At 45.9% G+C, this 24,613-nt stretch overlaps 1 protein-coding gene across 2 annotated transcripts in view; it reads right to left on the bottom strand.

The window, feature by feature from the left end:
• Window positions 1-51: 51 nt before the first annotated feature.
• LOC123774729 (uncharacterized) overlaps window positions 52-24,613 on the bottom strand; it is a 53,547-nt gene continuing 28,985 nt past the window's right edge. For both annotated transcript variants that reach the window (XM_069310872.1, XM_045769258.2), the window contains 7 exons: window positions 19,435-19,588; window positions 14,581-14,792; window positions 13,441-13,648; window positions 8,957-9,201; window positions 7,880-7,957; window positions 6,182-6,361; window positions 52-1,618 (listed from right to left, as the gene is read on the bottom strand). In XM_069310872.1, coding sequence (XP_069166973.1) covers window positions 830-1,618; window positions 6,182-6,361; window positions 7,880-7,957; window positions 8,957-9,201; window positions 13,441-13,648; window positions 14,581-14,792; window positions 19,435-19,588 — 1,866 coding nt within the window. In that variant the 3' untranslated portion in view covers window positions 52-829. The remainder of the gene's footprint in view (window positions 1,619-6,181; window positions 6,362-7,879; window positions 7,958-8,956; window positions 9,202-13,440; window positions 13,649-14,580; window positions 14,793-19,434; window positions 19,589-24,613) is intronic.

Below are 24,613 nucleotides of genomic sequence, written 5' to 3'. Positions count from 1 at the left end.
AATTACAATTGCATAATTTTTGTATAATTATGTACATATTAAAACCAAAAATATTTGTTATGTATTTATATTTTCTGAAATCATCATAAATTTGTTTAGTATGTTAACAAAAAAAATCATTCTGGAAGATAAGGCACATTTTTTAAACGCAGTCAAGAAAAAAGATGTAATGACTGAAACGCCTATAAAAACCAGAGCATAATATATAGGCAGTGAACCTGCCTCCACCTACACCATGTGTATGATGTAAACACACATCCAAAGCTCACCTTAAATGGTAATAAAAACAAAATAGGGAAAAGTTGGAATAAAAGACAAAATTTAATACAGTATCAGGAAAATAACTGAATATGACGACTGGACTGGAGCTAATTAAGAATGTGGAGTGCGAGCATTGATGCAGGGTGAGACAGTTGCCTCTAATGCATGAAAGAGAAAAAGGATTATGGAATGAAAGAACTTACAGTACTTCGGTAAATTAAGTGAAGTACTGGAAATTTATTCTGCATCAGCCATGAACCAAATGAGTACACAGAAGGTAAAGATTTCAAATAAATAAAGCAACAAAGTGAACAGTATAAACAATAAAATGTAAGAGAGATTTGAAATGTCCATAGGCACAGATTGAAGCAGATGCTGGCCAAGAAACATGTTAGTATAGAAGTATACAGAGGTGTTCAAGGCTAACAATGATTGGAAGGCTTCACACTTGGCTTCCTACTGGATTCTAGGAAAATGGGTAATATAAATGGAATTACAAATGCCTCCAGTAATTATTAATGCTTTAAATTGTTAAACACAAAGAAAAAATAATTGTGTTCATTCTCCTTTACAATTCATAAAGCTTTTTCAGTTTGCTAGCAATACAAGATGCTAAGTTACTCACTGGTACATACTTAACCAAAGAAAATATCATTTCCTCAATCTCGGCTTTAAAATCTAAGGAACTTTTGTGAACTTCTGTTTTCAATTGTTTATTTTTACTACTGGAGCTGTCATTATTGGAAATATTTATTTTCTTATCATTAATGATGTTTTGAAGGCAACCATTTTCCTGCATTTCATTTACAGACCCCTTTACAAATTCCTTACAGGTTCCAGGCTGCAAGTCTGAAATTTCTACTTTGTCTTTTGAAAACACTAAATTTTCACTTTCACCCTTCACACCTGCAAGAGTTGGCTCGATAGGATCTTCCTCATGAAACCCATTACATAGTTTAACATAATTATTAAGACTCGCACATTTGTCCTTTGTTTCATTTACATCATAATAACTTTCACTTGATTCAGTATTTTCCTTCCCATTTATTTCATGTTTTGCCTTGAGCAATATATCTATTTTATGACCTTTCTGTTGTTCACTTTCCTCTACACCATTAGTATTTGATTGATTCTTTTCATAATGGCCACTTAACTCAATCTTCTGCATAGGTAATTTCACCTTTCCAGAAGAGACCATCTCCTCCACGGTAGTACAAAGACGGACTAAGAAAAGCGATGGCAAATCAGGATCACATTGGTACATGGATACCACACGACACCACCACTTGAATATACTGCAAATTGACTGGAAGCTTTTATCACAAGGTAGTGACCGTAGAAGTTCCTCAACATAAACCTGCAGAAAAATCAGTTATAAATATTATTAGTATACATTTTTGTCTCTTATCTGTTTTGTCTAAGAGAGATAGTGTAAATAATAAAAGTAATACAAGTAAGGAAGTAGTAATAATAATAGTAACAATAAAACATAGCATTAATCCAAGTGGAATACTGCAACTTGCTCTCTAATATAACTTCCAAATATTAGAATTATACAGAATAATGTACAGTGTATTACAGTATTAGAGATAGCTTTATATTTACCTTGTACAGTAATATTAACTACAGCAAATATTTTCAGGGCAAATAATCTCAACAAGAGTCAAATAAACCAAGGTAGGAAATGTAATGTGCTTATGGATTTTCAGAAAAAAAACAGCGTTGAATGTAATGAAACGCCATTTTCTGGGCGAGTCCCGGAGGCTCCCCAGAGCTATCCATGGCTGATATGGATACCCCTAACTATTTTGCATCAGTCAATGTGGGTGGAGTTCTAGGCCTACCGGGGACCACGAGCCAGAACCTGGCCCCCTCAGAGAGGCCCGGGGAGCAATGGCCCATAGAATTGCACATGTGATTTGGAGCATTCTATATCTGCCATCGACTGGGACAGGCACCCAGAAAGGTAAGCGCCACAAAACAAACCCCTATTCTGGTTAACAACAAAAATCGACAAACGAGTGGACAGAACTCCCCCAGAAAAACGAACTAACAAGCATGACGTCACACGAGCCGCGCCGCATGTCTGCGCAGCTCCCCCCTCCCCGGGAGGGGGAAAGGGGAGCCCCAGACCCCCGTGCTGGCGATCCCCGCCCCAGTTCCGAGGCTGGATATCAAAACCGCGAAAAAAACGCCGACCGGAGGGCGGGAGGGTGCCGGGGAGCCTCCGGGACTCGCCCAGAAAATGGTGTTTCATTACCTTCAACGCTGGTTTTCTGGGGGGAGCCCCTACAGCTCCCTGGAGCTACTTCACCAAAGACTACCTAAGAAAACAAGGGGACATACTCGGGAGGCAGACGGTGCACCACTCCTCAACACAAAGTCGAGAGAACAACCCAAGGACCCCTCCAGAAAGCAGCAGGCACATCATGCACCAGAAAAAGGGAGACCGGCTGCAGACGAAGAAACCTATGACCACGACCATAGGAGCCAAAAACCACTGCGCCTGAGAAGAGCATGAAGCTCTGCCACACGACCCCCAGAGGCCAATGCCAACATAAAAAGAAAGCCGAAGCAAAGCAAACCTGAACCAAAGGAGCCACAACAACCAAGGAGAAGAAAAACAGGAGAGCACCCTGCCCAAGACCAGGATGGCACAGGCATTGCATGAGCAGGCCAGAGGTGAAACAACGCACGAGACAGCCTGTGAAACGGTGCAGAAGGAATATCGATACCGAAAGCTAGCAGCAGAAACCAAGGTGCCAGACCCAGGAACGACCCCAAGCGCCTCTACATCCTCCGCAAGCCAATCCTATGACAGCCCCAGGAGGGAAAAGAAATGCAGGACCAAAACCAAAATGCCACAAGCGTGCAATTCCACCGCCAAAAGTGCAGCCGACAGGGAAGGAACCCGCATAAGGAGCCACCCCGCACCAACATCCCGCAAAAGGGCAGGAGTGAAAAGACACTCATTAAGAGGAGCAAAATCAACCCAGGAAAACGAGCAGTGCCGAGACAGCGTGAAGGGAAGAGATATGAACAAAAGAACAAGAAGCAAACACAAAGGACGAAGGCACAAAAACCCCGTCGCACCCGAGACCAAAAGTTACGCAGAACCCCAAGAAGAGGGGGACATGACGGAAAAGGCCCGTCCCGGAAAAAAGGGGCGAAGACCGTAGAAGAGCACCCACCGACAGGACGGAAGCAACGGGCATAATGGACAAGGAAACCGAGCCCAGGGAGGGGCCGATGCCCAAAAAGCACGTGTGAAGAGGGGGAACGGAAAAACTCTACTCCACAAAACCGCAAGCCCCGCCCAGAGGGGGTAGAAAAACTCCGGCGGGGACCAACGGGGCCCGAGGCCCCCCACGTTAGCCCCACCCCAGCCCCAGGAACCCACTCTGCAGGCCCCAGGGCCGAGCAGTCCCCCCAAAGCCCCAGCGTCAAGAAAAACCCTGGGGCGGCCGTGAAAGACACTAAGGAAGGGAGCCCACAGGGCTCTGGAACTTGAATCGAAACCGGAGGATAGGCGAGGGGCGAGACTAAGACCCCAAGCTCATCCCCAGCCAGCACGAGGCGAGGACAACGAGGACAGGACAGAGAATCCAAGGAACATGGAAAAACCAGGCCAGGCACAGCAAGACCGGCAAGGAAGGAGGGCCCCAGAGGGAGCACGGAAGGGCCGAACAAAATGCCAAACACGCAGCCGCAGTACCAAAACCACAGCAAAATGTCACCACACTCCCTGAGGAAGCGACAGGGAAGATAAAGATAAATCGTAACACGAGTGGCACACAAGGGAACACAGGCAGAAACCGAGTACCCAACCGAGCCACAGGGACGGTAGAAGAAACGTGTGCAGTGTAACAGGCAATGAAAGGAACACATTAGGCAGCCCAACTTGGGCTGACCCCATACACAGCCCCAAGAGCAGAGAAGAAAGTGCCCATGAAGCACAGAATCCGCTCGTCAGGCGAACGACAGGGGACAGGCGGAACCAAAAAGCCACAACCCATTCCTGCAAGCACAAGGAGGCGAGCACAAGACACCCTCGATACAGTAAAACGTGCCACCGAACAGACACCCCCCACCAAAGCCCCAGCGTCAGCAACGGGCATAATGGACCCAAGTCCGGTCCAAAGTTAGGACTCGGGAGAAAAACAATGGACGCGAGTCCGGTCCAAAGTTACCGATAGTGTTAAGTGCTCAAAGCACCATGTGGCAAATGGTATTCAATACAAATAAATGGAATGATATGGAATGTGCAATAGGAGAAAACTGGCCACGCACAACTACAAATTATGTGGAAAGGAATTAACACTTTCGCCCGGGCATGACGCAGCATTGCGTCATCCGTTTACTGGCGGTAATACCGGGGATGACGCAGCATTGCGTCATCCACTTTAAATAATCGCCAAAAATCAGGTTTTTATCAGATTTTTTTGGGACTGGTTTTAAAATGCGCGCCGATGTCTTCCCATTTTCTTTGTTGAGCCTCGTGGCCCTCAGGCGGCTTGGCACACGCCGTGGGCCCATTGTTTTCGCTCCACTGTTGTGACCAATGTTGCTTCCCCTCGCACCTCAAACGTGTGAACATTTCGGCTATTTTCCGAGGCTATATTTCTTACTGTGGCTTTAGAAACTATCTACGCATACTCCACGATGGATAGTGATCATGAACAAGGCCCTTCCAGGAAGAAAATTGCGAAAGAAAGGCTTGAAAAGGGCGGGAATTGGGAGTGTAGCTGGAAGGCATCCGAGCGCTCACTTGTGGCCAACGCGTGGCCCGTCTTCAACTCGTCGGCGGTTGGAGCGTGACCAGGTTTTTTATTTTATATGCTAATGTTCCTATAGAGAATTCTATTGCGAACCCATTGAGACCAAAATGAAAGACCTAGGACGAAAATTGAGGTGACCAGAGTGAAAATAGTGAAAACATTTTATCGCGTTTGCGCGCTCCTGGGTAACTCATTCGCACTTTCTCTGTTTGCTGCGGGTAATTAGCCGGGCTTTTGGAGATTATATGCATTTAGTGCTGTAGAGAATTCTATTGCGAACACAATGATACAAAATTTAATCTCTTAGGACGAGAATTAAGGTGACAAAGTTGAAGAGAGTATACACTTTTCAGAATTTACGCGCGCTCCCGTGACACCCTGGGTCCCATATCGCACAGTTGAGGGGTGGCGGGCGGGGTGCGCGAAAGTGTTAAAGAACTCAAGATATCTAAGGTTGGTTTCTGAATAGTAAACTGTTACCAGAGGAACACATAAAGGACACAGAGGAGCATATGCTGTACTTCCCAGCTTCAGAATAGCTTTTCGTTACAAGATGGCGACATATTAAAGAAACAGTTCATGACTTTTGTGAGATCAAAATTGCAATATGCAGCAGTTGTATGTTGCCCATATCTCTAGAAGCACATCAGTAAACTGGAAAAGGTGCAAAGGCATGCTACTAAATGGCTTCCAGGACTGAAAAAAATTATGAAGAGAGGCTAGAGGCATTAATTGTGCCAAAACTTAAAGATAACAGAAAAAGAGGTGATATGATCACTACTTATAAAATAATAACAGGAATCAAATTGAATAACAGGAATTCCTGAAACTGGCAACCTCAAGAACAAGAGGTCACAGATTCAAGCTAAGGAAACAAGGGTGCCAAAAAATTATTAGAAAGTTTTCTCTTGCAAAAAGAGCAGTAGACCATTGGAACAAGTTAAGTGAGAAAATGGTGGAGGGCAAAAACATAGCTTTTGTTTCAAAGTTTCAAACTTGTTTCAAAAGTAGTTTCATAGCATTATATGACAAAGACTACTGGGAAGACATGACACCATGAGCATAGCTCTCATCCTGTAACTACACTAGGGTAATTACACACACACACACACACACTAAACATGAAATGCTTAGTACTTTACCATTCCAGCAGAAGCGAAACATCTGAAGCAGTGTTGAATGGATACAGAAGCAGCCTGCGAAGATGCACATTTATCCAACTCATCTTTGGTCGAGGAGCCTACTGATTGTAGGGTCAATAGATTGTTTTGCTTGCACACAAGATACAGCACTTTCTGGAATGCTTGCAGTGTAGGATATGCCTAAAAGTTAAAAAAAAACAAAAACACATTAAGGTTTAAAATGTTATTTAGTTTTTAAAGTGCAATTATTGTGATGTGTTGATTTTAATTATTTCACAGATTTATACAAATGATGTATATGTAGGTATCATATAACTATATATAAGTAATGGAATTATTCTAGATCCATGAAAAAATTATGTTATCTTTTTAATTGCTTTCTATGTGATGAGGTTATTGGGTACCATAATCTATGTGATTATTGTAAAAATCTATTTATGAACGACATTGCAAGACAGGCTAGCAAAGAAATGGATTCCTAAATACAATGGGGCCTCGACTCACGATAGTAATCCGTTCCCAGAGACGGATCGTAAGTTGAAGTATCGTAAGTCGAAGCGATTTTTCCCATAAGAAATAAAGGGAATTGAATTAATCCGTTCCCCACCCTCCAAAATATTAACTTACAAATTCATTTTATACTGAATACAATTTTGTTCTCTAACTACAATACAGTACAAATGTTTATCTTACCTTTATGGAAGACTCTTGATGGCGTATGGAAGATGGTGATGAGGGGGAGGAGAGGTGTTACTATTTGGAAGGGAAGTCCCCTTCCATTATAACATCAGGCAGTGATGACTTTTCTGGGATACACTCTCTGGCATGTTTTGCCTGCACACCACTAGGACCTGCTTGTGGCTCACTGCTTGCTTGTCTTACTAAGAATCTTTCTAAAAACACTTTTTTCCCTACATTTTAACACTTGTCTGTAATAAGACATCACATTGTCATTTATGCAGAGATCTGTATAAACAAGTGCAAATAACCTAAAACACCCAATATGTAAAGAAATAGCACGCCCCAACCATAGGATCTCACAGAGGTCTCACAACTAATACACTACCCAGGGTGAAGCTCTCCACCCCAGTGGCCTAGGGTAGAGAAGGGTCATCCTAAACACATGTAGCTCGTAGCATAGAGCAAACCAAGTCATACAACAAGGCTTGTAACACTCTCACAAGCAAATACTAAAGGTTAGGAGTGATACACAAGCAAATGGCCGCCACAAGACAGTCCAAAGGATTGCCATCACTTGCCTTCAAAATGAAGTGGGATTCACTATGTCATTGTCTCTGTAGTGTCTACTCTAAATTCTGGTGGCTTACCTGTTGAGGGTGATTCTAACGAACCCTTGCTCTCTCTGCCTCTTCAAGAGGGGGCCAGGTTCTGGCTTTTGTCCCTGGTACACCAACAAGATACTTATGACTGACCTGACTTAGTAAAGGAAAGCTATCTTTGTGGTATAGCTTCAGGTACCCAACAAGGGGGCTCCCTAAAAAATTATGATAACAGTTTGGTGAAGTCCTGCAAAATTACAGAGGTCGAGTAAAAGACAATCCGCCTCAAATGGAACCTAATTTACATATCCAATACATTTATTAAAGCTTTTGTCTAGATCTATCTCACATCTTATAATGCTAAACAAAAAGATAGTAACCATGCATAAAATGCCATTCTGGATACTTGTTTACATACCGTATGTTCTGACTGCAAAATACGGTGAGTAAGGAAGAATGCAGAAGTCCACTCATTATCAGTACAGTGAGGTAACAGCTGTAAAATAATTAAACATTATCATCTAGATTTATCAAGAATGCTACTATTACAAAAAACCAGCCTTGAATGAAATGAAACGCCATTTTCTGGGTGAGTCCCGGAGGATTCCCAGAGCTTACCAGGCTGATATGTATGTATTAGCCCATGGCATCAGTCAATTCAATTGGAGTTCTATGCCTGGGACAAGGAACCAGAACCTGGCCCACTCAGAGAGTCATGAGGAGCAATGGCCTATAGAAACCCCCATATGGTTTGAAGCATTCCATGTCTGCCATCGACCGGGTTAGGCACCCATAAAGGTAGGCGTCCCAAAATAAACAACACCTGGTTAAAATTTGCTACTGAAAGCCAAACTATCAAGCATAACTCCCAATCCCAAAACAAGCAAACAAGCATGACGTCACAACTGCCGTCGTGCCACTGTCTGCACAGCTTCCCCTTCCTTGGGAGGGGGAGCCCAAACCCCCCCCCCCACACCAGCCCTCCAACCTCAGTTGAGGCTGTATATAAAAAATGTGAATACTGCCAACCGGAGGGAGGGAGGGAGGGATGGAGGGAGTTTGGAGGGAGTTTGGAGGGAGGGATGTTTGTTTTGGGATGCCTACCTTTCTGGGTGCTTAACCCGATTAAAGCCAGACATGGAATGCTTCCAACTACATAAGGGTTTCTATAGGCCATTGCGCCTCATGCCTCTCTGAGGGGGGGGGGGGCCAGATTTAGACTCGTGGTCCCTGGTAGGCATAGAACTCCAATCGAATTGACTGATGCCATGGTCTAATACAAACATAAGCCCAGTAAGCTCCGGGGAGCCGGAGGGGCTCTCCACAGAATAGACTTCCATTGCACACGTAAAAGTTTCATAACAGTCTTGTGCCATAGTCTGTACAGAGGTGAACTATGGTACCTAACAGAGCGAGTCATATACAGGATTGTTTAAGCAATATTAATATTGTTTGAACATTTAAAATATATATATAAATGGACATCATTAATTACCTGCAATAGTGCAAAATTCCACTCAGATTTTGAAATTTCAAAAATAGCCTCAAAGTCCTTATCAGTACTATCAATTTTGAGATGCTCTCCACGTCGAACTCTTAACTCCATCTTCATTATCATGTAAAGCGCAACATCCGAACTGGAAACTCTGCATTCTTTTACTTCGAGAATTTGAGCTAGTGGTATTATGCTGCGTGGATGTAACTTATATTTCACTACAAGTTGTCTAAGCACAGATATATCTGGAAATAAAAATGACTATTACAAATATTTCATCAATGAACAATAATAACTTATACACTGCAACCTCTTCATAATGAAACCCACCAAATAATTACCAAATTTCCCTGGATCAACCCTCTAGAATTCCGATTTGATCAAGATTCATGTAAGCAGTCACCGTGAAATCTTAATCAGATCCCAAAGAGTAATTTTCAGATCATATATTTCCACTATTTTGACTATTCTTGGTACAATTTGTAAGTAGAAAATATGTCTCCAAGCAAGAGTAGGTTAGCCTGGCTAGAGCAGGTAGGGTCAAGAAAACCAGCGTCGAATGCAATGAAACGCTATTTTCTGGGTCAGCCCCCAAGGCTCCCTCGAGCTATCGGGCTAATGTGTGATATATTAGACCCGGGCATTAGTCTATGGAGTTTGACCTACAGGGGACCACTAGTCAGAGCCTGGCCCCCCTCAGAGATGTTTCAGAGAACAATGGCCCTGGAAAACTTTCTATGGTTGGGGGATTTCCTTATCTGCCATCGACCAGGGTTAGGCACCCAGAAAAGTAGGCATAACAAAACAAACCCCACATCATAAGAAAAGTACAGAGAGGTAGAACTCCTTCCAATTCCAAGAAAACAAGCAAACGTCACACTCCACTGCCGCACCACTTGTTTGCAAAGCCCTCCCCTCACCGAGAGGGGGGAGAGGCGAGACCCAGACCTCCCCGTGTCAGCTACCCAGCACTCCAGCTCGGAAGCTAAGCATCAAACAACGCGAAAAACTGCTGACCGGAGGTTTTTAACAGCACATGATGCATTCCCGGTCTAACCAACTCGGCATCAATGACCCAAGGACCCCTCCGGAAATCAGCCGTCTCATTCTTCGCCAGAAAAGGAGAAGGCTGCAATTGAACCTACCACCAGGACTGAAAGAGCAGAAACCCCTGCACCGGAGGAGAGCATGCAGCTCCCCAATCCGACCCCCAGAGGCAAATGCCAACAGACACAGAGCCTCGGAAAAACAATCTTGAACTGAAGGGGCCACCACAAACTGAGGAGAGGAAAGATAGGAGAGCACCCTGCTCAAGGACTAGGACGGCTCAGGCGGCGCATGAGCAGGCCAGAGGTGAAACAAAACACAAGAAAGCTTAAGGAATGGGTAAAAAGTGATATCCACCCTGAACGCATGCTGGAGCGGCTCCACCAGCGCCGCACGATGCGAGGCGACAGTATTAGGTACTGTATCCACTCGCTAATCCGGACTATATTGGAAGAACCAGCCAGATTATCACGTTTTCTGGATTAATGTACATTTTCACCTTTGAGTCCAAAAGGGAACATTTCCAACAATTTTTATACCACAATCATGATTTGAATTGACACACACTAATTAGTGTGTAGGGCTGGGGAGGTGGTTAGCTACCGAGCTGGTAGGTGGGCAGGTGGGTGGGTGGGCAGGCAGGGATAGGTGGGTTCAGGCAGGTAGTTTTTGGATGGGTGGATGGCAGGCAGATGGGCTTGGTGTGTGAACAGGTTTGAGCAGGTAAGTGGGTGGGTGTGTGAACAGGTGGGTGGGTGGGCGGGCTATCAGGCAGGTAATTACTTAAGTGTAATTACCTAAGTGTAGTTACAGGATGAGAGCTATCCTCGTGGTGACCTGTCTCCCCAGCACTCTTTACCATACAACACTTTGAAGTTACTGATGGTTTTGGCCTCCACCACCTTCTCACCTAACTTGTTCCAACTGTCTACCACTCTGTTTACAAAAGTGAATTTTCTTATATTTCTCCACCAGCTTTGTTTTGCGAGTTTAAATCTATGACCTCTTGTTCTTGAAGTTCCGGGTCTCAGGAATTCTTCCCTATCAATTTTATCGATTCCTGTTACTATTTTGTATGTAGTGATCATATCGCCTCTTTTTCTTGTATCTTCTAGCTTTGCATATTTAATGCCTCTAACCTCTCCTCGTAGCTCTTGTCCTTCAGTTCTGGGAGCCACTTAGTGGCATGTCTTTGCACCTTTTCCAGTTTGTTGATGTGCTGCTTAAGATATGGGCACCATACAACCATTGCATATTCCAGCTTTGGTCTAACAAAAGTCGTGAACAATTTCTTTAGTATTGTATTTAAAAGCAATTCTGAAGTTAGAAAGTGTAGCATAGGCTCCTCGCACAATGTTCTTAATGTGGTCCTCAGGTGACAGTTTTCTATCTAGAACCACCCCTAGATCCCTTTCTTTGCCAGAATTCTTTAAAGATTTCTCACATAATTTATAGGTTGTGTGGGGTCTATGTTCTCCAATTCTACATTCCATAACATGGCATTTATTCACATTAAATTCCATTTGCCAAGTGTTGCTCCATATTCTTATTTTGTCCAGGTTTTCTTGAAGGGCACGACAATCATCTAGGTTTCTTATCTTCCATATTATCTCAGCATCATCAGCAAACATGTTCATATAATTCTGTATTCCAACTGGTAGATCGTTTATGAAGACAATGAACATTACCGGTGCAAGAACTGAACCCTGTGGAACTCAACTTGTGACATTCCTCCAATCTGATACATTGCCTCTGATTACGTTTCTCATTTTTCTGTCAGTCGGGAAATTGTTCATCCATGTTAGAAGCTTACCTGTCACCCCTCCAATCAGTTTCCAGAACAACCTTTTATGTGGAACTGTCAAAAACCTTTTTTAGGTCCAGATAGATGCAGTCAACCCAACCATCTCTTTCCTGTAAAATCTCTGTGGCTCAATCATAGAAACTGAGTAAGTTCATTACACAGGATCTTCCAGATCGAAAACCATACTGTGATATTATATAGTTTTTCTCCAGGTATTCTCCCCATTTACTTTTAATTATTTTTTCCAATATTTTGACTATGACACTTGTCAATGATACAGGTCTATAATTAAGGGGGGTCTTCCCTACCGCCACTTTTGTAGATTGGAACTATGTTAGCCTTTTTCCACACATCAGCTACAACTCCTGTAAACAGGGATGCTTGAAAAAATGAGTTGAAGTGGAACGCTGAGCTCAGATGCACATTCTCTCAGAACCCATGGTGAAACCCTCATGTTTATTATCCAGTTCCTCCTTTGATCATGTGTTATCTCTGATTGGTGCTAGTCACTCACAAGGGCTTCGAGCTATATTGGGAAGCCGCCAAGGGAAGTTGTCCCAGAATATCTGATGAGCTGGGTATACTTTTCATAATTAACATTTTCGTGTTCTGGGCGTGCGCACGCAAGACTACCCTAAGATGGCCCGAGCGTTTCCCATGAGCGTGTGGCAACACTGAAATGTGTACTGAATACTCTTTTCAGTTGTACCACCCCAATTTTCATTGTACGTCATTCATTTTGATATCAAAATGTTCGTAATAGAATTCTCTACAGGGGTATATGCATATAAGGTCCAAACGCTCGGCGTGCACCCACACCAAGCCCAGAAATCGGCCGAACGTCAGTGTTAAATAGCAATCATATGTGTATACTTTCTTCCGTTTTGTCACCAATTCTTGCGCTACGTCTCATTTTTGTATCAATTTGTTAGCAATAGAAATTCCCTACAGGGACCTATGCATATAAGGTCCAAAAGCCCTGCACGCCCGACCCGCAGCAAAGCCGAAAATCGGACAAGTGTTACCCGTGAGCGAGCACCCATTGGCACGGACTCACAAATGAATTTACTCTTTTCAAGTTTCTCACCTCAACTTTCATTGTACGTCGTTCATTTTGGTATCAAAATGTTCGTAATAGAATTCTTTATAGGAGTATATGCATATAAGGTCCAAAAGCCCGGTATGCCACCCGCATCAAACTTAGAAATTGGCCGAGTGTTACCCTTGAGCTCACAAGAACAATAAAATGTGTATACTGTTTTCACTTTTTTCACCACAATTCTCATGCTATGTTTTTCATTTTGGCCAGCACAGAAAATGGGAACACGTTGGTACATATTTTAAAACCAGTGCCATAAAGATCGAATAAAAACTTGAATTTTAAAAAATATTTTATTTTGGACGCACCGATGCACCCGTATCGCACATCCGTACAGTTATTTATGGACGCAGCATGTGTCGCTGCTGTTCGAAAGTGTTAATTCTTATAGAGGAATATATTTTCAGGACAATATTACATACTGAACAGCAGCAAGATGTACACCAACAGAATAAGAACAGTAATACACTTGTTATTAATGCACACACACATTTACTGACAAGGCTATTCTTGAAATGGAAGAATATAACTGACCTTTCTCATATATTTCCGAGTTGCGTGGGATATTATCCATAATAGCGCCGAGAACACTGGTAGTAACCATCCTGACAGAGAGAGTACTAGATGCACTCTGACTATGCAAGTATGCTGTGGCATGAAGCACATGTGCCAAAGTTAGTATGAGGCTCACTAGCGATGGACCAGGTTTGACTATATCAGATGGATTCAGATCCACGAGTGCCTAAAAACAACCAAAGGAATATTATATGTCAAATGTGGACAAATATAATTTACAACACTTGAAAAAGGATTGAAAACACCAATACCTTTATAATCCTCTCATAAATCTCTTAGCATACACACTATAATTAAAGATTTAACACATGGTGCAAATACAACTTAAATATCCATCAACGGTTTAAGTGTGAGTTTACTTATATATTTATTTACTTATTTGCTTATTTACTGTGTGAGAGACTAAAGCATCTCACTTTCAAAATATAGCATAGAAGATTGAATAAAATTCATAAATTAACTATTCTGAGAGAAAAACCAGTTTGACAAAATATTATGGAGAAACAAATAATATTTGTAAAACAGTAGAATTACATGTCCTAACAATAATTAAAGATTCATCATTATTATTTAAATGTACGACTTTTCATGGGGCCCAAAGCACCAAAATTGGGAAAACCCCAGCATTGAATGTAATGAAACCCCATTTTCTGGGCGAGCCCCGAAGGTTCCCTGGGCACTATCGGAATGATAGTGCCCAATGATATATTAGTGTGGGGCTTCAGTCAATGAAGTTCTGCCTACCAAGGATCACGAGCTAGAACCTGGACCCCTCAGCGAGGCACAGGGGAGCAATGGCCTATGAAACCCCCATGTGTCTGGGAGCATTTCATGTCTGGGGTTAGGTACCCAGAAAGATAGGCATAGCAAAACAAACCCTCACTTGGTAAGAAAATTGCAACATTGCATAAAATTGCATAAAAAGAGTAAATGTTCTCATTATTAATAAAATGTTATATTGCAATTTGGAAAACTGGTGGGAATATAACTAATAGCTTGTAAAAAGTAGACTGAATAATGGAGAAAGTATTCAATGGGTAACAATTTATATTATGTTTTACATGATATATAGCATGAACAGCTAACATAATGTCTTACCTTAAGTAATTCTAGTGGCAAAGTTAACTTGCTCAAATCATCACTCGAGACAATCAAAAATGGCTTGATCATCCCTTCCAGGACCTCAGATGCTGGCAAGACATTCCCAGCATTTAACAATCCTTTCACCAAATTAGCAAATTCTTGCTCTTCCTTAACAGAGAGCCCAAATTGTTGTCGTTCAAGTAGAGTAGAAACCAAAAGGGTTCGGCCTGCAAAGAACCATTCTTTATATGATTTTTTTTTTTATAATTTTAGTTGTGAATATAACAAACCACTACGACCACCCTGGTATAGTGATGGTGCTTTCTGGTGACAACTGGGTAAGTGTGTTATTGCCCGGCCTGTAGTTATGGTGAGAACAGATGCTGACTTCTAAATATTAGCTAGGAGGGGTTTGCTGAATCTAATTTTGTTAATAATAATAATAATAATAATAATATTATTATTATTATTATTATTATTATTATAGTAAGTTGGTCTCTCGGCAGTACTGTAGCTCGAGTTATTTCACCACTTTCCCTCTTCCCAACTACATGACCAGACTAAAGTATTTGAAAAGTTACTGGTTACGGTGTGTGGAAAGTCCTGGCCCAAGGGAACAACTGAGGGACCAGCTCAGAAAGGAGCAATCAATTTCATTCAAAGCTCTATTAAGCTCTTATGTTAAAAAAAAAGTTCAATGTAATGAAACGCCATTTTCTGGGTGAGACCCAGAGGCTCCCTGGAGCTATCCAGGCTGATATGGATATATTAAACTTTGGCATCAGTCAATGTGCATGGAGTTCTAGGCCTACTGGGGACCACGAGCCAGAACCTGGCCCCCCCTCAGAGAGGCACGAGGAGCAATGGCCTATCTGAAACCCTCCATGTGGTTGGAAACATTCTTTGTCTGCCATCAGCCAGGTCATGCACCCAGAAAGGTAAGCGCCCCAAAACAGACACCTATTCTGGTTAAAATTGCTATTGAAAGCTGAATTAGTAGACAGAACTCCCCAAGTGAAAACAGGCAAACGAGCATGACTTCACCACGTCGCCACGCCACTGTCTGCACAACCCTCCCCCCCCCCCTTCTTCCAGGGGAGGTGGAAGGGGGAGCCCCAGATCCCTGCGCTGGCTACCCACATCCAAGTTCTGAGGCTGGATGTCAAAACACGTGAAAAACCGCTGACCAGAGGGAGGGAGGGTTGCCGGGGAGCCTTCAGGTCTCATCCAGAAAATGGCACTTCATTACATTCAACGCTGGTTTTCAGGGGGGAGCCCCTGCGGCTCTCCGGAGCTACTTACCCAGAGACAAAACAAAACAAAAGGGATTTACCCAGGAAGCGGTCAACTCTCACTCCTCAACTCGAAATCGAGACAACTGGCTGCAACCGCCGACCCAATGTGACACAGGCCCTATGAGGCCCAGGAACACTGACAAAATAGCGAGCGACCAGGATCCTGTTCGACTTCCAAAAACCCTGTGCCCGAATGTTAGCCCAAAACATGACAAGACAGAAAACAATGCAGCAAACTTATGAACATCGTGGGCACAAAGATAAACTACAGGCTGGCTGGACCGAATAACCTTGCAGGTGATCCGAGACCCCCAAGCCCTGGAACAGAGAAGAAAAAGAAACGGGTTAACCCAAAGCGCATCCCTAGCCACCAAAGCCGTGGTGCACAGATAACGGTGGAGAGCTGCAACCGGACACAACACATGATGCACTCCCGGCATAACCAACCAAGCATCAACAACTCAAGGACCCCTCCGGAAAGCAGGAGACTCATTCTTCACCAGAAAAGGAGATGGCTGCAAAAGAACACATCAACTACCAGGACCAAACAAGCAGAAACCCCTGCACCAGAGGAGAACATAAAGCTCCCTGACCCGACCCCCAGAGGCCAATGTCAACAGGAAAAAAGAGCTTTAGAAAAGCAATCCTGAACTGAAGAGGCCACTACAAACTGAGGAGGAGAGAGAATGGAGAGCACCTGGTTCAACAACCAGGACGACTCAGGCAGCGCATGAGCTGCCGGAGAATGTAAGAATGCAGGAGACAGCTTGTGAAACAGTGCAGCCGTAACATCAATGCCGAACACAAGCTGCAGCGGTTCCACCAGCACCGCACAATACGAGGCAACAGTATTTGGCATAAGATGACGCCAAGCAAAACGCCAAAGCTGAACACCCGGGACATGTACATTCACGGGGGCCTAGTGGAGGACCACCGACATAAATGGGCGTGACCAAAACCAAGGGGCAGATCCCCACCAGGCAGGGGAAAACAACGTGCCCAGGTGGAACAGAGCCTGCCACTATGAGAGGTGAACACTAGCTGCACAGTACCCTGTGCCCCAACCAGTGACAAAACTACCCTCTACCCAGATGTTACGAACCCGGATCCAGCATCCGAGCCTGGAGCTGTGACAACCACGCCATCTGTGGGTCAGCTCCCGAAACCCCCGCCAAACGGACGACGACACCTGGTGAGGACAGCGTGTACTGGCCTCGAGGACCAGTTTCCAGTCTGGTTCAGCGCTCAACACCGCCGCTCCTGACCTCTGGTGAGGTGGTGCTCCGACGACAGCGCCATCTATGGACTGGATACGCCAGGTGTTTGTGTCTGAGCCTGTAAGTGTGGTGTTTTAGTGTCCCTGTTATTGATGACGTGTCTGCTTACAGAGCCGACCTGGGACCACTGTGTTGAAGGTGGAGTCAGTCTACCCGAGGCAGCCAGTCTCCATACTGTGAAGTTTGCTGCAGCTGTTGTGACGTCGTCCCCCCGGAAGAACACTGTGGTGTGTTAGCCTGCCAGTGGAGTGGCAGTGAAAGGATTTACCCGGGACCGACTGTTGGAGACGATAATCCACTGGGGTATTGAGGACAGGAGGGTGATTTGTGATATCACACTAGACTCCTGTCTAGGGCGTACCCCTTTTATCGTTCGTGGAGTGGCCGTACCAGCCTTGGTGGCTCAGTACCTGCCAGCAGACCTGCTGGACGTGTGGTTGACGGCCTCCACGACGGTGCCCCCAGTGGACCTGCGTTTTGGCTGACCTGTGGCCCGGGTAGGCTCGGTATTCTCAGAGGACACGTCGTGAGGCCACGAAGAAAGCACCGCGGACTCGGCACCTAGCTTCTTGATCAAGAGTCTTCAGCAGAAGACTAGATTGTGCATGATCCCCTTGTAAAGTGTTAATACCCCTCCCCCTTGTGTACTCTTTTATTCTATATATTTAATCGGTGATGGTGAACATTATAATATTAAGTTCTTAACTTTCTTTCCCTACTCCCTTTTAAGTTACTTGCGTCACGGATCTCATCCCTTGATAGCCACTACTGGCTTGGGAACGGATACATATATCTTCCTCTAACAACATCAGAGTGAGAACCCCGTTGCGTCCCGAGAGGGCCGTAACACCAGATTATCTTGAGTTGATTTCGGGACTTTTTTAGTGTCCCCGCAGCCCGGTCCTTGACCAGGCCTCCACCCCCAGGAAGCAGCCCGTGACAGCTGACTAACTCCCAGGTACCTATTTACTGCTAGGCAACAGGGGCATAGGGTGAAAGAAACTCTGCCCATCGTTTCTCGCTGGCGCCCGGGATCGAACACAGGATTACAGGATCACAAGTCCAGTGTACTGTAAGCTCGGCCGACCAAAGGCAAACAGTGGTGCATGAATCACCACAGCTGACTCCAAGGGCGGTCAATCACCGAGCAGCAAAAGTCCTAGCAGAGGTAGACACTAAGGTGACTAGTGGAAGGTGGTCCCAAGCCCCAAGGGCAGTACTTACAGGGAAGGGGACCCAAGGTGCATGCAGCCCGAGTACTTGCGAAATTACTCCTGGCTCGCGCACCACCTAGTAGACAGGACCACACCACAAGGCACAAAACTGGAAAACACAGGAGCCAGAGGTGCACAACCTTACCAGTTTACATCAGCCACACAACTAGGGGGTTTGGATAGCTAGGGGCAGGGGTCTGGGCCTTTCCCTTCCCTCTCCCAGGGAGGAGGGGAGGTTGCACAGACAGCGGTGCAGTGATGTGGTGATGTCATGCTTGTTTGCTTCTTTTTTATTAGGGGACTTCTGTACACTAGTTCGGCTTTCAGTAGTAATATTTTAACCAGAATAGAGGTTTGTTTTGGGGTGCTTACCGTTCTGGGTGCCTGACCAGGTCAATGGCAGATATAGAATGCTTCCAACCACATGAGGGGTTTCTATAGGCCATTGCTCCTTGTGCCTCTCTGAGAGGGCCAGGTTCTGGCTCGTGGTCCCCAGTAGGCCTAGAACTCCATGCACATTGACTGATGGCAGAATTTAATACTGTATATTCATATCAGTCCGGTTAGCTCCGGGGAGCTGACAGGGCTCCCCCCCAGAAATAGACCGAAAGTTAAAATCTAAATACTGTACAGTATTTAATTAACCTACATACTGTACTAGTAAATTTAATCCAAAATAGTCAGAATAATAGAATTGAGGCCTCAGGAATGTATATTCCTCTAGAAAACAACAAAAATATATTTGCTCGTATTGTGCAGCAACTCTTTAACTCTCAGTGTAGCTAGAATCTTGTAGCTAATGCGGAAAGGTCTTTTGTACACTTTGTACAACGGACCTGCATTTATTCCCATGTTATATAAAACAGTTGAAAATCAACATTCACTTGAAGGGCAATGTAGAAGTGGATAAAATTTGCCACACCCCCTTTAGATACTACAGGGCAAGAGTAGACAAAGATAAACAGTACAGAATTACCCCTTATATTACCTACAGCAGTGGTTTTATGTGGAACTATAACTAATCTTAACCCTCCTGAGGACTGCTCATTAATCACACAAAGATCATCTAATCTTTAAAGTTACCTGTGGGTAGAACAGCCTGACAAACTTGAGGGATGGTTGTCAGTGCCTGAACCATAACTGGGACAAGTCCACTTAAGCTGATCGACAGTGTTACAGCTTGCTCCACAACAGCTTTTCCCGACTGCAAGCACAACCAGACATGTCTCTCTGAAGGCTGAAGAAAAACTAGTTTATAATCATTTTTTCTAAAGAAATACATACTGTACATTTATTCCTTGTTTATTTTGTACATATTTTCATATATTTACATACAATAAAACCAGCGTTGAATGTAATGAAACGCCATTTTCTGGGCGAGACCCGGAGGCTCGCCGGAGCCATACCGGGCTGATGTGCATATATTAGACTGTGGCAACCATAAATCAATGGAGTTCTAGGCCTACCGGGGACCAGAGCTAAAACCTGGCTCCCCCTCAAGAGAGGCACTAGGAGCAATGGCCTAAAGACACCGTGTAATTAGAAGCAGTTTTTTGTCTGCCATCTACCAGGTCAGGCACCCGGAAAGGTAGGAATTCCTAAACAAACTACTGTACTGCTGGTCAAAAATTGCAAACCGAAAGTCAAACCAGGAAACAGAACTCTCCAATCAAAAACAAGGAAACAAACACGATGTCACCAGTACCGCCACGCATCCATCTGTGCAACCCCTTCCCCTCCCCAGGAGGGGGAAAAAAAAACGAAAAAATATAAATAAAAAACGCAAAAAAACCAGCGTTGAATGTAATGAAACGCCATTTTCCGAGCGAGACCCGGAGGCTTCCCGGGGTTTATCCAGGAAGATATGCTAATATCAGACTTTGGCATCAGTCATGTGTATGGAGTTCTGTGGGCCTACCGGGGACTACGAGTCAGAACCTGACCCCCCTCAGAGAGGCATGGAGAGCAATGGCCTATAGAAACCCCCGTGTGGTTGGAAACATTCTATGTCTGCCATCGACCAGGTCAGGCACCCAGAAAGGTAAGCATCCCAAAACAAACCCCTATTCTGGTGAAAATTGCTACCAAAAGCTGAACAAGTGGATAGAACTCCCCAAAAAGAAACACGCAAATGAGCATGACGTTACGAGTCGCCGTGCCGCTGTCTACACAGCTTCCCCCTCCCTGGGAGGGAGAATGGGGAGCCCCAGACCCTCACACCGGCTATCCACCCTTCAGTTCTGAGGCTGGATGTCAAAAAACAAAAAAAAAAAACGCCGACCGGAGGGAGGGAGGGATGCCAGGGAGCCTCCGGGTCTCTCCCAGAAAATGGCGTTTCATTGCATTCGACGCTGGTTTTCTGGGGGGAGCCCCGTCGGCTCTCTGGAGTTACCTACCCAAAGATGAAAACAAGAGGGACCTAATCTGGAAGGTGGAAGATACATACCCCCAATGCAAAGCGGAGACAAAAACCACAACTGCCAACCCAAGGCCACACAGGCCCGACAAGGTCCAGGAACATCAACGAAGGAACGCAGAGCCAACCAACGAACGACATGGGCACAGGGACAGACAGCAAGCTGGCAGGACCGAACCACCCAGCGGACAACCCGAGAGAACCACACCCTGGAACAGGGAAGAGGGGAACTCTTAACAACCCAAAGCATGACCCCGGTCACGGCAGCCATGGCACGCCAAGAATGGCACAGTGCCGCACCCGAACACTAAAACACAATGCACCCCCGGCCAGACCAACCAAGCATCAAACAACCCAAGGACCCCTCCAGAAAGCAGCCATGCCAATCTTTGCCAGAAAAGAAGGAGACAGCCGCAAGCGAACAAACCTATAAGGAAAATCAAAAGATCCGAAACCCAGGCGCCGAAGGAGGGCATGAAGCACTCTAACCCGACCCAACAAGAAAAGAGCCTCGGAAAACAACTTGGTACCGAAGGGGCCATCACAAACCGAGGAGAAGAGAAAAGAGCACGCAATTCAAGAACTAGGATGGTCCAAGTGGTGCAAGAGCAGGCCGGAGGTGAACCACGCCAAAGACGGCTCACGGAGTGGTGCCGAGGCAACTTCCAAAATTGAAGCAACCCGGAGCAGCTCCGCCAGTGCCGCACGAGACAAGGTGACAATATGGGGCAAGATGATGGACCCAAAACTCCACAAGAGAAGGACCAGACCACACCAAGAAGACAGCAAACCGCCGAAGGGACAAAGAAAAAGGAAGGACCACCAGAGAAAACCCCACACTGCCACCAAGACAAAGCACACAGGTGGGACACCATCAACGAAGCCACCTAACCACCAACAGATAGCGAGATACTAGAGGCAGAACCGAACCAGCCCCGCCATGGATTGATCGAGCATAGGAAAAGGCGGAGCCGCGGGAAAACATCGGGTGCGACTACCGAGCAAGCAAGGCCGAAACCCAAGCCGGCAAGGATAGAGAAGGAACGTCTGCCATACAGAAAACTACCCAATGCCAGCGAGCTTGCCAGGAGATCAGAGACACAGTGGTCCCGATGCGAGACTCGTGAAAAGTGACACCACAAGATCCGGAAAATGCCAACTGGCAGGGTAAGCCAGGAAACCAGGAACCCAAACCTGGTAAGCCAGGAATTAACCAAACACAGGGACGGCACAAAAGCAGGGAACTGAACATGGACAAAGTCCAACCGAGCCCCCCCACACAGAGAGAACCCCAGCAACATTAGAATCCCGAGACTGTGCAACACGCCTCCATGACACATAAGGGGCAAAACAGGTCGACCCCGCACAGTGACCAAGAGAGGAGCAACACCTCCAAAGGATACCTGAACAACCAGGCTGTAAGTAATACGTCAGGCTGCGCGTAGCCGCGTCAAACAGCCTGGGCGACCAGACCAGCAACGAGGAGGCCTGGTCACCGACCAGGCAGTGGGAACGCCAAGCCCCGGAAACACCGCAAGGCAATTGCAAGGCAGCAGTAGGTGTCAAAAAGCACATACTAAACCACACAACAAGGTGTAACGAGAGGGGCGAGGTAACATCAGAACTATTATATCCCCTGACAGTTAGCACAACACAAAAAAGTGGAAACTGGTACAGGGCTTCTCGCAGATGTCAAGTCCTGATGAGTAACCGACACACAAAATAATCAAACCACCCCTCACATAGTACCCCACAAGTCAATCGACCTGAAGTGGATACAGGAAAACAAGCCATACAGACTAGAAAAACTGCCCCAGCACCAGCAGCGAGGGACACGAGTGTAGAAGGAAGATGAGGAACGAGGAAGACAGGCAGCAAGGGGAATGAAAGGGACAGGACCAAGAACACAGAGGCCATGTCTATATCAGGCGAATGACAGCCGAGAAGCGGGACCAAAGAGCCAGAGCTCAACTCCCACAAGCACAGCTAGGTAAGGACAACTAGGTGAGTACAGAGAACCTAAAGTATATGGGTTCCACACCACACGTTGCGGTTGGTCGTGTACATTACGTTACCGGCTGCTACTTGGTCCGTTTTCTGGTCTTTTCCTTGCCTATTTCAGTTTTTCCTCCCTCTATGCTACACATGGCTGTGTATCATGGTCAGTGCTTATTGGCTATACTGTTGTTGGGTGCTGGGGTGGGCCTCTGTCCATGTGCAGTTCCCCGATTTTGGACTTGTCTTGAGTTGATTTCGGGCTTTAGTGTCCCCGCGGCCCGGTCCTTGACCAGGCCTCCACCCCCAGGAAGCAGCCCATGACAGCTGACTAACTCCCAGGTACCTATTTACTACTAGGTAACAGGGGCATAGGGTGAAAGAAATTCTGCCCATCATTTCTCGCCGGCGCTCGGGATCGAACCCGGGACCACAGGATCACGTGTCCAGCGTGCTGTCTGCTCAGCTGGCCGGCTCCCTAGTGTTCAGTTTTGGTACCGAGTTTTCACTTTTTCCTTGTACACTATCTCACTGCAGGCTTCTGTGTTGTAAAGTCTGCGGGAGGTTGTAGGCTTCCAGTCACCGCTCCTGCCCTACTGGTTTCTTTTCTTGGGACAGGGGTAGCCGAGTGTCCGGTCCTGGCTACGATTTTTCTTTGTTCCTTTTCCGGAACGTACGTGTTTGTTTTCCTGCGTAGTTCTCCTCCTGCATATCCCGGAGAAGCATGCGTTGTTCTTCCCTGCTTGAGTTGGTTGCACTGCTCCTTTGGGTTGAGGGGTTTCTCTTTTTCGCTTTGTGTCTCGCACTCTAGTTCGTGGTGTTTGTTTTCCTCGTTGGCCTCTGCCTGGGCTCTGGCTCTTCGGTGTTTGGCCTTGTTGGTCCTTCAGGGGTCCTGGGGAGGGTTCCTCCCAGACGGGGCATGTCTGCTCACCCAGGTTGGTTCCTTTTCGGCTCGCCGGAATTGGATTCGTGCTTCCCTGGTGGCCGTTCCTTCTGGTTTTGCCAGCCTTGGTTGGGGGCACTGCTTTACTTGGTTTCCGATCCTGAGGGGCTTACCGCGGCTCTGCCTCTTTTTGCGGATCGGTCCAGCCCTGTACGAGGCTGGTTCATTCTTCCCCCACAAGTCTTCATGTCTCGGGTTTTTTGTCTCGAGTTCTCGTCGCTTGTGTGGGCACTGGTGGCTTCGTTGTTGGTCTCCTTCCTGTGTGCTTCATCTCGGCAGCATTGTATAGTTTTCTTGGCGGTCCTTCCGGGTTTTCCTATCAATGCGAAGGGTTCTTCGATCTCCGATAGGGTTGTCTTGTCTTTCCCTTCGGGGTTGCTCCGGGACCGTTGTCTGGTACCGTGTACTGTCGCCTCATCTTGGGTAGCGCTGGCGGGGCCGCTCTGGCTTGCATTCGGTGTTGAATTTCCTTCTGCTCCGTTCCGCTTGCTGTCTTTAGTGTTGTTTCACCTCCGGCCTGCTCTTGCACTTCCGGAGCCGTCCTGGTCGTTGGCCCGGGTGGTCATTTTCTTTTTCTTCTCGGTTGTCGTGATCCCTTTGGTTCTGGTGTGCCTTTGTTTTGTTTTCAGGTCTCCTATTGGTGTTGATCTCTAGGGGCGGGTTGGGGAGTTTCTGGCTCTCCTCCGGCGCCTGTGTTTTTCTGCCTTGTTTGGTCCTCGTGATAGGTTGTTCGTTTGATGCAGTCTCCTTCTCTTCGGGTGATGTTTGGGTCTGCTGCTTTCCGGAGGGGTCCTGGATTGATGCTTGGTTGGTCAGGCCAGGGGTGCTTCCTTTGTTGTTCGGTTGCAGCTCTTCGCTGTTCTCTGCTCGTCTTGGCCTCTGGGGCCATGGACGTGATTTGGTTTGCC

This window comes from Procambarus clarkii, chromosome 68 (genome assembly GCF_040958095.1).
Source record: "Procambarus clarkii isolate CNS0578487 chromosome 68, FALCON_Pclarkii_2.0, whole genome shotgun sequence".
Taxonomy (NCBI): domain Eukaryota; kingdom Metazoa; phylum Arthropoda; class Malacostraca; order Decapoda; family Cambaridae; genus Procambarus; species Procambarus clarkii.
Note: the sequence above shows the minus strand (reverse complement) of the source record. Positions and strands in the feature narration are given on the sequence as shown.